General features: G+C 33.6%; 1 protein-coding gene across 2 annotated transcripts in view; it reads left to right on the top strand.

Annotated features, from left to right (window-relative positions):
• Window positions 1-5,786: 5,786 nt before the first annotated feature.
• The window catches only part of vav3 (vav guanine nucleotide exchange factor 3), a 159,000-nt gene continuing 149,317 nt past the window's right edge, over window positions 5,787-15,469 (top strand). For both annotated transcript variants that reach the window (XM_028434415.1, XM_028434414.1), the window contains exon 1: window positions 5,787-6,118. In XM_028434415.1, the coding sequence (XP_028290216.1) occupies window positions 5,912-6,118 (207 nt within the window). In that variant the 5' untranslated portion in view covers window positions 5,787-5,911. The remainder of the gene's footprint in view (window positions 6,119-15,469) is intronic.

The following is a 15,469-nucleotide window of genomic DNA, read 5'->3' as shown; positions in this document are numbered from 1 at the left end:
CAACATGTATTTTATCAATGGTTTTTACAACACATTGAACAGGAAGAGTGGAGCGTGCACTAAAGCATCCGTAACACAACTGTCATCAGATCAACACAATGAGACACATGCAGCTCTCTTTGGATTGAAAAACACACAGTTTCACTTCATATATTTAAATAAACTGTGATGAATTATGTTTTTATTTTAAGCGAGATTAGTGATCTACAGTATACACGTAAGTGCATTTTATCAACCCTTGTGCACTCTGTTAAATATGCATACACTTCTACACTTTGTGTACACAAACGCGCCATCTCACAAAAGTGCAACAAAATTATACTCCATTCATTTTTTTTTACTTCCACCACATCAGATCTATTCAACTACTGTACTACCTATCCATAGACATAACATTTTTGATCATTTTCAAACCCTGTTTATGTTTGAATGGACATTTTATCATGAGAAGCTCTATTTTTTTCCAGCAGGAAAAAACACTAAAAATGTAGTATTTTAGTGAAACATTTTTTGATGAAAATATTACAGCCTCGACCGTGTCATTAATTGATAGCAGGATTGAATTTAAGGCATATTATTTTTTTCACAAGGACAGTTTTAAAGAAAAAAAAAATATATATATATATTGCAAGAAATGTCCCTAAAACTTTATGCACTGGTCTCTGGATGGTAGGAGGTTATAACATCAAAAAGGTAGGTAGAAGCCTTGATCTATTAGGTATTAAGTGAAAAAGCATTATAATATGTCATGATTAAAGAATATGAATTATATGTGGTTATAATGGGAGTCAATGGGGCAAATTTGGCCACGAGGTTATTAAGTGTCAGTATGATGCATAATACATCTCATTTTTTTTATACACTTCTGATATACAGGACTTTGGAATTCAGCAAATAAAAAAAATTAAAAAAAACAATAGTGGCAAAATTTCGTACAACTTGCTTTAAAAATGACTGAAATTTTGAGAGGCAAACAAATAAAAACACCCTAAAAGTCACTTTTGGTCACAAAGACGCTCCGAGGGTTAAAATTCCTGAGACTATTCAGTGTGGAGCTTGCATGTTCTCTTCTCCCCACAGTCCAACATACAGTATGTACAAGTTTTTATGGAGGTAGATTTGTGTCTTTATTTTTTTTTTTAAAAAACAACATGTTGTTACTTCAATCAAAAAAAAAAATTGAGACCCAAAGATATTGCATTTGAACACTTTTTTTTTTTGATTGAAAATATTTTTCATATTGATGTAAACTTTTTTGTATTTGTTCCATATTATGGTTAGCACATTTGTGTCATTATTATTCAATCAAAAAAATATTTTCAATCTAAAAAAAATGACAAATTCAAAGAAAAAAAGTGGGAATTTGTGAACGACAAGTCGCGTTTTCAACAACTCAATTATGTTATGTTATTATTTCATATTTTATTGGGGAAAAATAAGTATTTATGCTCAGTGAAGTCTTTATGCTTTTAATAAAAACATGTATTTAGTTTGTCAGCAGATAAATTGATGACGTTACAGTTAAAAGTGAGAGTTGTTTGTCGGCAGCTGCTGAATGTAACTAATAAAGCAAGTTATAACATGACTTTGCAATTTTTACAATCAAGTAATCAATAAAGTGACTAAATAAGTTTTTTAAACACATAATCAGTAGTCAGATTACTTTTTCAAGGTAACTATGGCAACACTGTTCCCAGCAGATGTCAAACAGAGTCAATGTCATTGTTTCAGATGAATGAAAATATTATAAATCATATTATTTTGTAAAAATCGACTTCAATTTTATTTTCACTTTTTATCTGTTTTTTTTAATATATCTAATAATATTTACAATAACAATAAAACTACTCCTACTATTACTAATAACACTACTAATACTTCTAAAACTAGTAATATTAATAATAAAAATGTTACTACAAATAATAATTGTGTTATAATCCTGTATATTTAGATAGAGTACATAATTATTAATTGAGATAATTGGTGGTTATCCATGATTTAATGATGTTTTTTAGTGTGTGAGGTCATTCTGACGTTCCGTGTGTGTGTGAACTTCCTGCTCTGCTCTCATTGGTTAACGTTGTTAAAGTGTGTCTGACAGCATTAAGAACAACAAGCCTTGGCACTGACATCATATCTAACATATGTGCTGCTTGGACACTGGCATGCATGTTTGTTAATGAGCTATTCCCAGTTAGCTGTGCCATTATCCCAGTTACAATAACCCAGAAACTGGAAAATCACTGTGTGTAACTGAGGAGAGAAACGATGCCAGAGAAATGAGATTAAAGACGCTACATGTTCTGATCCATTTATAAACCTGATTAAAAATTCCATTTTAATCAGAGGAATTATTGAAACGTGCACTATTCCTGGTAACGTGCAACAGCCAACTGGACCATGTAAACCTGTCCATAGTCTGAAAACAATGTGAAAAGAAGAAGGAATATACCTCAGAAGAAGAAGAAGAAGAAGAATTAAATATTAAATTCTCATTGTTCCACCTTCATATTTGTAAATCAATAGTCAGATTTGATGTGATCAATGTGTAAGATCACATGATCATGTGAGTTCTGGTTGGACTTCATCCCATGTGACAAAACTATAGTTTAATTTTCATGAGTCGATGTAACTATAAATAGATTTTTATAGTTTTTGTTGACATGCATTCTTTTTAAATGAATCATAGTCAAGTTGTTGTTGTACGGAAGAGGATTAGGGCCACTGAAAAACACTAAACCAAGGCCAAGTTATTATTAATATTATTATTAAATACCTGTTTTTTGGAATTTCCACTCACTTCTTCCTCTGTTCACAGCCACCACCATTATTCCTAAGCCGCACACTGGTCACCAAACTGGCTTGATAACTCAACAATAAGCACAATATACACAACCACAATTTCACATCGCATCACTTGAAACCTATCGACTACTCCCCACCCATTCCATTTCCTATCTTGTATCCCTCTTCCCTGTTAACTTCCCCACCCCTCTCCAACCCCTCACCTTGGTGTAACACTGCCCTCTCTTTTTTTTACACCCTCCCTTTAATAAAGTATTTCTTACCCTTCCCTAGGGAGGGCTGGTGACGGTCACAATTATGCAATGAAATAAATAAATTTATTTAATTGCAATAACAAAATATGCATTGCTGTTAAAAGATTGCACTTCTTGTAGTGTTAACCTTCAACAGAATGTGCAGACAAGATAAAAAAAAAAAAATAAATAAAAAAAATATTATTATTAATGATCACTCCACCTGCTGTCTCTGACTTTTCTTCTGACTTTTTCCCACAAAATTCGGACTTTTTTCCTCAGAATTCTGACTTTAATCTCAGCATTCAAACTGTAATCTCAAAATTCTGACTTTTATTCCTCAGAATTATAACTCAGAATTCTGACTCTAATTTCAAAATTCTGACTCTAATCTCAAAATTCTGACTTTAATCTCATAATTTTAATTTTAATCTCAGAATTTTGACTTTTTTCTCAAAATGCTGATTTTTTTCCCCTCAGAATTCTGACTATAATCTCAGATTTCCAACTTTAATCTCAGAATTCCGACTTTTTTTCCCTCAGAATTATAACTCAGAATTCTGACTTTAATCTCAGAATTTTGACTTTTTTCTCCAAATTCTGACTTTAATTTCAGAATTTTGACTTTTTTCTCCAAATTCAGCCATTTTCCTTCAGAATTCTAACTTTAATCTCAAACTTCTAATTTAGAATCTTGACATATTTCTCAGAATTCTAACTTTAATCTCAGACTTCTAATTTAGAATCTTGACATATTTCCTCAGAATTCTGACTTTAATCTCAGAATTCCAACTTTAATTTAAAAAATCTGACTTTTTTCCTCAGAATTATATAACTCAGAATTCTGACTTTAATCTCAGAATTCAAATTTTAATCTAAAAATTCTGACTTTTTTTCTCCTCAGAATTGGTAACTCAGAATTCTGACTTTAATCTTAGAATCTTAACTTTTACTCAGAAAAATAATAATGGAAAAATATTTGACCTTTTTTTCATTCGTCAATTAAAATGTAAATATACATTTTAACATGTATTTTTTTTTTTAAATTAGTCATAGTTATTGTCATATGGGTTAGAGCCACTGAGAAAAAAACAATATATTGTTTTAAATAATTCTGACTTTAATCGCAGTATTCTGACATTTTTCTTAGAATTCTGACCATTTGTTTATTTTTTTTGTTTTTCCCCCCCCAAATTCTGACTTTTCCATCCATCCATCCATTTTCAGACCCACTTGCTCCTGTTTTACAGGGTCACGGGGGTCTGCTGGTGCCAATCTCCAGCTCTCATAGGGCGCTGGGCGGGGGTACACCCTGGACCAGGGCGTCAGTCCATCACAGGGCAACACAGACAAACAACCACTCACTCTCTCATTCACTCCTATGGGCAATTTAGAGACTCCAATCAACCTTACAGTGATGTTTTAGGATTGTGGGAGGAAGCCGGAGTACCCAGAGGAAACCCACGCAGCACGGGGAGAACATGCAAACTCCACACAGAAAGGACCCAGGTGTCCACCCCAGGGCTTGATCCAGGACCTTCTTGCTGTGAGGCGAAAATTCTGACTTTTTTCTCAGAATATTTTTTTTTTTAGAATTCTGACCTTTTTTTCCTTCAGGAATTCTAACTTTAATCTAGAATTCCAATCTTAATCTAAAAATTCTGACTTTTTTTCTCTCAGAATTAAAACTCAGAATCTGACTTTTTACTCAGAAAAATAATACAAAAGATTAGACCTTTTTTTTCATTTGTCAATGAAAATATAAATATATTTTTTAACATGTATTCTTTTTAAGTTAGTAATAGTTATTGTCATACGGAAGAAGATTAGGAGCCACTGAGAAAAAAATAAGGTCCAGTATTTTTTTATTATTATAAATGTTCTGAGACAAAATAATAATGATTTACATCACAGTATTCTGACCTTTTTTCTTAGATTTCTGATTAAAATTATTATGATTTTTTTAATTCTGACTTTTTTTCCTCAGAATTCTGACTTTAATCTCAAAATTCCCTGATTTTTTCTCTCTGAAAATTAGAACTCAGAATTCTGACTTTTACTCAGAAAAAAAAATTCTAAAAAAATATTGGACCTTTTTTTTCATTTGTCGATGAAAATATAAATATATTTTTTTAAACATTTTTTTTTTAATTAGTCATAGTTATTATTATTATACATGGTTCTGAGCAAAATAATTCTGACTTAATCACACCCTTTTCTTGACTTTAATCATAGTATTCTGACCGTTATCCTTATAATTATGACCTTTTTATTTTTATTTTTTTCTCCCAAAATCTGACTTTTTTTCTTAGAATTATTATTATTTTTTTGTGGATTTTGACTTTTTTTCTTCAGAATTCTGACTCTGTCTCCGTATTCTAATTAAATATAATTTATATATATATATATATATATATATATATATATATATATATATATATATATATATATATATATATATATATATAAACTTTTATAGCTGTATAGTGAAATCTAGAGATGAAATGCAGCTTTATTTTATTTGTCCAACCTGTAAATGAGCAGCCAGTTTTTAAATATTAAAATATTCTGTTTGAAATCTATAAAGTCATGGGTTATTATTGAATGCACTTTGTCTGAGGAGGTTTGATGGTGTTTTTGGGGTTAAATGTATGTTGTGGTAAAGGTTGCAGTGGTGCTGTGAGGTGAAGAGGTGGGTGGGAGAGGGGGAGGGGAGAGAGAGAGAGAATCACTCCTCCTGCTGCTTCCCTCTGACATGGACTGTGTTTAGGAGCTGAGGACCTTCTTTCTTCTTCTCCTGCTTTATTTCTTCTTCTTCTTCATTCTCCTCCTCCGCTCAGTGGAAGCCTTTTACAGAGGCTGAAGAACCAACAATGATGGAGTACTGGAGGCAGTGTGCGCTGTGGCTCATCCACTGTAAGGTGCTCCCATCCAGCCACCGGGTAACGTGGGAGTCGGCTCAGGTTTTTGACCTGGCCCAGACGCTCCGGGACGGGGTCCTGCTGTGTCACCTGCTCAACAACCTGCAGACCCACTCCATCAACCTGAAGGAGATCAACCTCCGGCCGCAGATGTCACAGGTACCCGCCGGACACGAGGCTCTGTGTGGCGCTCACACCTCCGGCCAGACTTCGGTCGCTTTCACGCGATTTTCACATTTTACCTCCTTTAAGCAGCAAATTAACGTCTCCAATCATATAAACGCTTCACATACAAACCGCAATGTGTTGTTGTAAAATGCGGCGCATTATGTAATAAAAACCAACTGTACAATATTTACTTTAATACAATTTTGTCTTGGTTTTGGTGAGTGGAAATAAGACGAACAGCGCGGTCATAAAATCGCGTAGATATACTAGTTATACTTCCATACTGGTTTAATTTTCTGTCAAACAAATGCCGTAATATAACCTCACGCATTCCTTTTCTGTGATGTCAATTATTCTTGTTAAAATACGTTTATATTACGTAACTTTACGGAAGATTGTTAAAAATGCGGGAAATTTCTATGGAGCCTGGTACACAGAAAAGGATAAATAAAGTTAAGGATTTCATTTTTTTTTAAATTTTTTTTTTAAATTAATTTGTACATGTCTAAAAAGAGATAATAAGAGTAGATTAGCATGATTGGTGTTGTTGGGTTTGATCCCCACAGATTGAGTAGGCAGATATAGACTGAGCACAGATTGGAGGCTGGGGCCACATGGCTCCTTGTCAGATAATAACCATCTGCTTGGAGAAAAGAGGACAGCCTGAGCCCTAGACTGCATTAATATTCGTGAATCTGCACAATCTGGCTCCATGACAACTCCTCACGGTGAGGTGGACACTCACCTGCTGAGTGTGCACTGGGATTAGACCTGAAAAAGTGCAATAAATGTTATAAATGAGCCCTTTTTCACCCCTTAATGATGGAGTAATGAAGATGAAGTGCACATTGGATGAGCATCTATGGGGTGCCGAATGTAAAGACTATTCACTTTTTCATATCTAGCCGGCATTTTCAACATTTAGCTCATTTTTCTTTCATTTGAGGTAGAAATTTGTGTAAAACAACATGTTCCATATCATGGTTAAAAATTAGTAAAATGAAAAATGCATCTAAATGTAAATGTAAATCTAAATTCAAAGGTTAAATATATATGTAAATCTAAATGTTAAATCTAAATCCAGATATTAAATGTATATCTAAATGTAAATGTTTAATACAAATCTAAATTTAAATGTTAAATGTAAATTTTACATCTACATTTAATTGTTCAATCTAAATGTTTAATCCGTTGCCAAGTGTCAGTGCCTTGTGATCGACAGGCCCTGACCAGCCCACTTTGTATGATTTTTAAACATTTAGCTTTACACTTGGCAACCGATTTAACATTCGCGCACAGTGGCTTAGTGGTTAGCACGTCGACTTGACAGCAAGAAGGCTCTGGGTTCAATCCCTGGGGTGGACACTTGGGTCCTTTCTGTGTGGAGTTTGCATGTTCTCCCCATGCTGAGTAAGTTTTGTCCGGGTCCTCCGGCTTCCTGCCACAATCCAAAAACATGACTGGATTAGGTGGATTGGAGTCTCTAAATTGCCTTGCCCTCCGACGGACTGGCGCTCCGCTTGGGGTGTACCCCTGCCTAACGCCCATTGAGAGCTGGAGATAGCACCAGCAGAGCCTGAGAACAGGAACAAGCGGGTCTGAAAATGGATGGGTGGATTTAACTTGTAAATTTAGACTGAACTTTTACCTCTAGATTAACATTTAAATTTGTATTTAACATTTAGATTTAACTTTTACATTTACATTTAGATTGAAATTTAACATTTAGATTTACATTTCACTTTTACATTTAGTCTTAACATTTAGATTTAATGTTTACATTTAGATGTATTTTTGCTGTGTACACATTTTTAACAATGATATAGAACTTGCTGGTTTACATGAATGTGAGGAAAATGAGCTAAATGTTCAATATACGTCGTCTCTGAAACAGAGACCCAGTGTTTACATTGTGCACCCCATAGAGAAGTGCAATAAATGAGCCTTTTTTCACCCCTTAATGATGGAGTAATGGTGACAAAGTGCACAATCAGCTCTGTTTCTCTGCTCACAACATAAAAAGCACTTGGAACTCAACGGCACTGATGTAGAGTCGATAAAGCACACAGTCACTGTTCGCTCACAATCCAATTGCACACATATCCAATGACATGCACACACACACTAATGTTGATGGAGTCGCTTTAACAGCATCACAGGCTGTGTTTAAATCACCTGTTTCCTCCGAGATCTGAGTCAGAAACCAGATTAAAGTGAAAGTGGAGCCCGTCCATACGTCTGATAAAGAAGAAGTGATGTTTAAGAGCAGCGGTTCTCAACCATGCGGTCAGGGGAGACACTGGGAGGGGGCCTCCAGATAATATTATTATAATTATAAGATAAGATTTATTTATTTATTTTTTTTTATCAATTTGAGCCAATTTTTCTGCAACTACACCAAACTTGCCATATTTAAACCTATTTTCATCACTTTTTCTTCCCATATTTTTGCTCCTTTTAATGCATGTTTGCTACATTACTCCCATTTCTGACACTTCTACATCACATTTCAATGTCTTTTATGCACATTTTGTGCCACTTTGAAGATATTTAGAATCTCTTTAAACCTTTTCCACCTAATGTCACCCATTATTATCACTTTTACCTCTTTTCACCATATTTTATGTGATTTTATTTGCCAGTTTAAACACATTCACAATTTTTAATGGCCATTATTTGCAAGTTTAAACTAGTTTTCTCTACATTTTTTAATTCCATTACCCACAATTTGCAACTTGTAACCAATTTTCGTAGTTTTTAAAATCTCATTTCACCACCATTTTTGTTCACTTTTAACCCATTTTATTTCTGATTAAAACAAAAATCTTTTAGATGACTTTATGCTATGGCCCAAATAATAGTAAACTTCCTGGATAACAGTGGATATTATTCATCTGAATAATAATAAATAGGGCCCCCAATCTCTGGTACCTTTATTTTGGGGGTTGAGAACCACTGGTTTAGAAGAACAGATGTTGGCAGTCACTCATGACATAATGGCACAACAACAACAACAACAACACAACTGTCCCTGTGGTTGTTGTGTACTACGTGCAGTGTAGTATAGTATACTACCCATGATGCTCAGTGTCTGATACAGACTGGGTTATTTATAGACCGACTGTTTTATGCATGGCTGCCTGCTTTACTCACACTGTTGCTCTGATGAAGTTACGCTCACACAGAAATTAGCATTAGTGCCACTGACCATTTATTATGTATGTCCAACAACTGCTCTGCTATTCTTATTACCTCTTTGAACTACATTTCTAAGGCCTCCAATGTTCCTGTTTCACTATTTCCCCCTGAGTCTGTTGTAGAGCTTCCACATTCTTCTTCTTCTTCCCTAATCTGATGTCATTACAGGACAATAAACTTCCTCTCAAACATGCTTAACACGCTTAATGTAGTTAAATATTGGTCGTTAATTTCATATTTATACACAGCAGAAATGATCTGGCAACAGGCCAAGAAATCATGTGAGATGTTAGGCCCCATCGATTTTTTTCTGATCGAGGTCGATAATGAAACGTAAAAAATAGAATTTCACATTCTAAAACAGAAGGAAATCTGAATTTTCTCATCTCATTATTTAAAATCAGCCCCAACATGACACATAAATGCCTCACATGCATCTTTTATTGTTTTGGGACAATATCACACATTTACATTGGAAAATGGGAGACTGAGGCATTGTTGTAAATGTAATGTGTAACATGTTAGAACATTTTACAGAAAAAAATAGAAAATTTTAGAAAAAATATTAGAACATTTAGAAAAAAAAATGAGAAGATTTTAGAAAAAAATGTTGGAACATTTTAGAAAAGAATATTAGAAATTTTAGAAGAAAACAAAATTCAAAGATTTTAGAAAAAAATATTCAAAGATTTTAGAAAAAAATATTTAAAGATTTTAGAAAAAAATTCGAAGATTTTAGAAAAAAATATTCGAAGGATTTTTTAGAAAACAATATTCGAAGATTTAGAAAACATTTTTTTTAGAACATTTTATGAAAAAAATTAGACCATTTTATGAAAAAAAATGTGAACATTTTATGAAAAAAAATTTGAAACATTTTATGAAAAAAAAATTTGAACATTTATGAAAAAAAATTTGAACATTTTATGAAAAAAAATTTGAACATTTTATGAAAAAAAATTTGAACATTTTATGAAAAAATAATTTGAGAAAAAAAAAATAAGAGCATTTTTAGAAAAAAAAAATTAGAACATTTTAGAAGAAAAAAATTAGAACATTTTAGAAGAAAAAATAGAACATTTTAGAAAAAAAAAATTAGGACATTAAAGACATTATTAGAACATTTTAGAAAAAAATAGAACATTTAGAAAAAAATATTTTTTCTTGTCCTGTCCTGTTAAGTTCAGAGAGTGTTTAAGAAGTGCAGTCCACATGTTTACATGTTTCATCAAATGTGAAGTAGTTAGATATGTTGAAGAGGTAAGCACAGACTTGTTTGCTTTATTGTTCTAATCTGTGCTTTAAAATGTATAGTTTATATTTATTTAAAGTTCAAAAAAATCTGAAATTGTTTATTTAGAAACAGATTGATTTATTGCTTGTGTTCATTGAAAAATACATTATAAGAGGCCCTTGAAAAAAAAATTGCATATTAAATCGCAATATTGAGAAAAAAAAAAAAAAATCGCAATTAGGTTATTTACCAAAATCGTTCAGCCCTAGTGTGTAGTGCGTTCACATTAGGTAGTTGAGTGGGTGAGAAAAACCTGGATATATGGAGACATTTCTTAAGTATGCACGGTGGACACACTAGTCATACTCAACCGTCCCATGATGCATTGGGGCCTGAATGTAAAATGGCCCTGTGACCGACTTCAGGCTAAAAATCAAATATCCCCTTTTCAAAATAAAAGCATCGCTTTTTGTCTTCCATTAGTTTTTAACTCTTTTGTAAATAGGGCTCTTATTTTGAAGTTAACAGGAAGTTTAGTCAGTAGACCAATGGAGGGTCTCTGAAAATGTGTGAAATGTGTCTACGTGAGTTTTATGGATCAAATGAGCACATGTTGATATTCTACTTGGTCACTTTCTCACTTCAAATGTTTTCAGAACTTTCAAAGTGAAGGTGGAGAATCAGCAGAGATATTTAGCCTTAGTGTGACTCAGGTTTTTAACGCTGTAGGTTCCAGATGCATCTCAGGAAACTTGGAAGTATACTTCAGTGGGAATTCTAATCATACTAATGGTATATAGTAGACAGTATATACTCATTTAGTTTGCAGTTTAAAGTATGTTACTGGGACATTTACAACAGCCTTAGTCACACGTTTTCTAGTAAAAAGAAAAAAAGAAAAAATAGCTTCTAATGTGTGATATTGTCGCAAAAAACATGTATGTGAGAAATTTCCATTTCCATGTTTTTAATTAAAAAGGAGATTTAAAAAAAGGGTTAGATTGTAAGTATACTTCAGTGGGAACTCTCATCATCCTAACCATACTTATAGTGTATAGTAGACAATATATACTCATTGAGTTTGCAGTGTAGAGTACGGAGTGTGACATAGTTTCTGTGTTTGTCCTAAATAAGGCAGATGTCTCATCTGAGGTGGATTCTGGGAAGAAGAGATAAAAAAAAAGTATAGCTCAGCATCTTTTTATCATGTTTTCCTCTCTTTGTTTTTAAATATATCAGATATGGGCAACTGGTGGCCCTTGGTCTAATATTGTGTAGGTCACCAAAGTAACCACATGCGCTGATGTTGGAAACATACAAAATTACACAAGGTGACTACAAAAATACACAAGGTGACTACAAAAATACACAAAACAGCAACAAAAACACACAAAATGACAAAAAAAAAATCAAAGTGCCTACAAATTACACAAAACAACAACAAAAATACACAAACTAACAACAAAAATACACAAAATGACAACAAAAATACACAAAATGACAACAAAATACACAATGTGACTACAAAAATACACATGTGACTACAAAAATACACATCACGACTACAAAAATACATAACACGACTACAAAAATACACAACACGACTACAAAAATACACAACACGACTACAAAAATACACACACGACTACAAAAATATGACAAAATGACAACAAAAATTCATGAAAAATGACAACAAAAACTTAAAATGATGTGTGTTTTTTAATGTGTTGGTTCACATTATTCTGACTGCATTTTCATGTGAAAAGGCTCTGGTACAAAGACAGATTTATCTGATGGTGTATTAGCTAGACTGGTGATCAGTTTTACCTGGTGACAGGTCACAGCAAAAACAGTTTGATTTGCTTGTTGGCACCAATTAAAGGTTTCATAAATATATTTTAGGATCATGTCACACATTTTCATGTGATTTTTCCCACAGATGGAAAAAGTGGAGCAGATGTGACATAATCTGGTGTGATTTCAGCATAACCAACCCAAATAAATGTAAAATTAATTACAGTAGTTGAGTTTATTACACAGTAAAGTATCTAAAAATGTATAGAAGTGGAAAATCACAGGCTCTACATGAGATTTGACGTCCAGCTGTTAGCTACACATGCTAAAGCTAACACCAGTTACTGTTTTCCAGTGAAAAATATGGTGGCAATGTGTGATATTGCCCCTAAACATGTGGATGAGGGTTTATTCTGTCATATTTACATTTCAGAAGGTTAAGTCCATCATATCGCCTCATATTATATCAGATGTTGTGCGAGAATTGACATTTTAGTCTTTCTAACCAACCGTTTTTGTGGACAAATTGTGTATAAATATGTGATATTTGGGATAAACATATGGGTGAGGGTATGGTTTGTCATAATTAAATTTCAAAAGGTAAAGTCTGTCATATCGCCTCATATTACAGCACATTTTGTGCAAGAATTGACATTTCCTTCTCTCTGACAAACCGTTAATGAAGACAAATTGTGCGTAAATGTGTGAAATCCAATTTTTTTTCTTGATTTTGCTTAAAAATATAAAAAACTAATAATAATGACAATTAAAAAAACAACAGTTTTTCCACGATTATGTAAAATTGGAAACTCTAAATATAAGAATCCATAGAGTGAATGAACAACAAATATACAGACCTGCCTGTGATCATTGGTTTATATTGATCTGTTAGTAGATTATCCTTATCCTTATTTGTTTTTACACACATTTAAAATCTGTGACGTTACATTAATGAAGACCACACAAATGGCTGGTCATCCCCTCCCTCCCTCCCTCCCTCTGTCTCCTCCTTTAAGTGACATTTCCATAACTAAGGGTGGAGTTCCTTCCCCTTTTACTCGTGCATAATTCATGAGGGCCCGAGCAGCTACTTTATCTTTGGCCAGTAATAACACAGGGGACGCCACCGGGCCCTCACCCCTGGGATGGATGAGATGGAAAGACAAAGAAGTCTGGCCTCCATCGAAACATCTCAGAGGACATAAAGGAACCTGCGCTATGCTAGGGTTAGCCACTCGATTAGCGTAGAATTCATCACAGGCTAATATGTGAATGTGGTGCTTCTTTTTCTGCACTTTAGATTGTGATCAGAGTAAATGCACAAAACAACAGACAAAACAACAGCAGAAATAAACAAAACAGCCAGAAAAAATGACGTCAAATGGCAGAAAATTACACAAAAGGGAAACAAAAAAGGAGGAGAAAGTACAAAAACACAGAAAATGACTAAATAAATACAGAAAATTAACAAAACAATATACAAAACAATACAAAAATAAATAAAAAATATACCAAAATAAATACAAAATCACTCGAGAAACACACAAAATTAAATAATATATGAAAATGACAGAATAATTTATAGAAATATAGTATTCCACACAGCAAAAACACACAAAATATAAGGAATAAAAGAAAATGATACAAAATGACTACAAAATACAGAAAAATAACAGAATATTATACAAAACAACAGCAAAAACAGAGAATGATAATCACTCTAAAAACACACAATTACCCCAAATAATAATTGAAAAATATACAGAAAAAATGCACAAAATGACAGACAAAACAGCAGCAGAAATAAACAAAACGGCCACAAAAAATACACAAATTGACTTAAATTGGCAGTAAAATACACAAAAGGGAAACAAAATACACAAAATGACCGAAAAACGCACAAAACAACTAAATATAAATTTATACAAAATAACAAAAATACACAAACGACTCTAAAAACACAAAAAACTACATCAAAAATACACAAAATGAGTGAAAAATATTGCAACTAAAGTACAAAAAAATGACCCTGTAAACACCCAAAATGACACAAACACAAAACGACAACATAAATACACAAACTATGGCTCTCAGATGTGAGGATAACATCTTTGTGTCCTCACTGTGATACATTTCTGCTCTATTGAGAGCCATAAACGTATCATCACGTGCATGAATGGCTTCTGAAGACAGCTGTGCTTTAATAAGAGAGACTGCTAATATCTTAAAAAAAAACATCTGCCTGATCCAGGAAACTAGAGTTTCCCCTGGCTTTTAAAAAGTGTTTATTCGATAATTTGATGGAAATCATAATCTTTTAGTATGATGTTGAGCCAATTGTCGTCTTGTTTTCTACGACACAGGATTATGAGATACACAGAGCGCTGCAGCTGCCTAAAGCTGCTCTTTTTATAACGCACACACACACACACACACACACACACACACACACACACACACACACACACACAGAGGAAATGGAAAAGAGGAAGGAAGTGAAACTAAAGTTGCCCTGAATGGAGCTCAGACCAAAGCACAGAGATGTCAGACACAATGAAGAGAAAACGCTCCTCTTCTCGTTTCCCTCAAAGCAACAGAAAAAAAAAAGCCTCTGCTTTTCACAGATCGACTTCAATGAATTCACAGCCCATTCACGGTTTTTTTAAGGGGGTGTTTTTGTTGAAATTGAAAGTGAGAAAAGTAACAATTGCGTCTAATTTTAATGAGTGTCTACCCACACACACAGTCAGAAAGAGAAGCACATCAGTGCAGGAACAAACATGGAACAGAATATTTTATACTATTCCAGCACTAAAGGGAAACGCTGAGAGGATTCATCTGCATATGAACAGTAGCAGTGGGTCGTCTAGCCCCTTGTTCTAGTGTTGGATATAATAATAATTAAAGCTGCAAGCAGCGATGAATGGGCCCTCGCAATTACACGCATGTTGGGACGTGGCACACGTCGAGGGTGTGTTGCATGTCGGTATGTGGCAGAAATGGTAAAGTGTTGAGACGTTGCTGATCATTTTCAAGGATTATATCACAAACTTTCCTACAATGTTCTGTGCAAATTAAATGCCTCTGATTTCCTTTTACCAATAGGTGGCGCTATG

This window comes from Gouania willdenowi, chromosome 20 (assembly GCF_900634775.1).
Source record: "Gouania willdenowi chromosome 20, fGouWil2.1, whole genome shotgun sequence".
NCBI lineage: Eukaryota > Metazoa > Chordata > Actinopteri > Blenniiformes > Gobiesocidae > Gouania > Gouania willdenowi.
The sequence above is the reverse complement of the archived record's forward strand: the minus strand, read 5'-3'. Positions and strand labels throughout refer to the sequence as shown.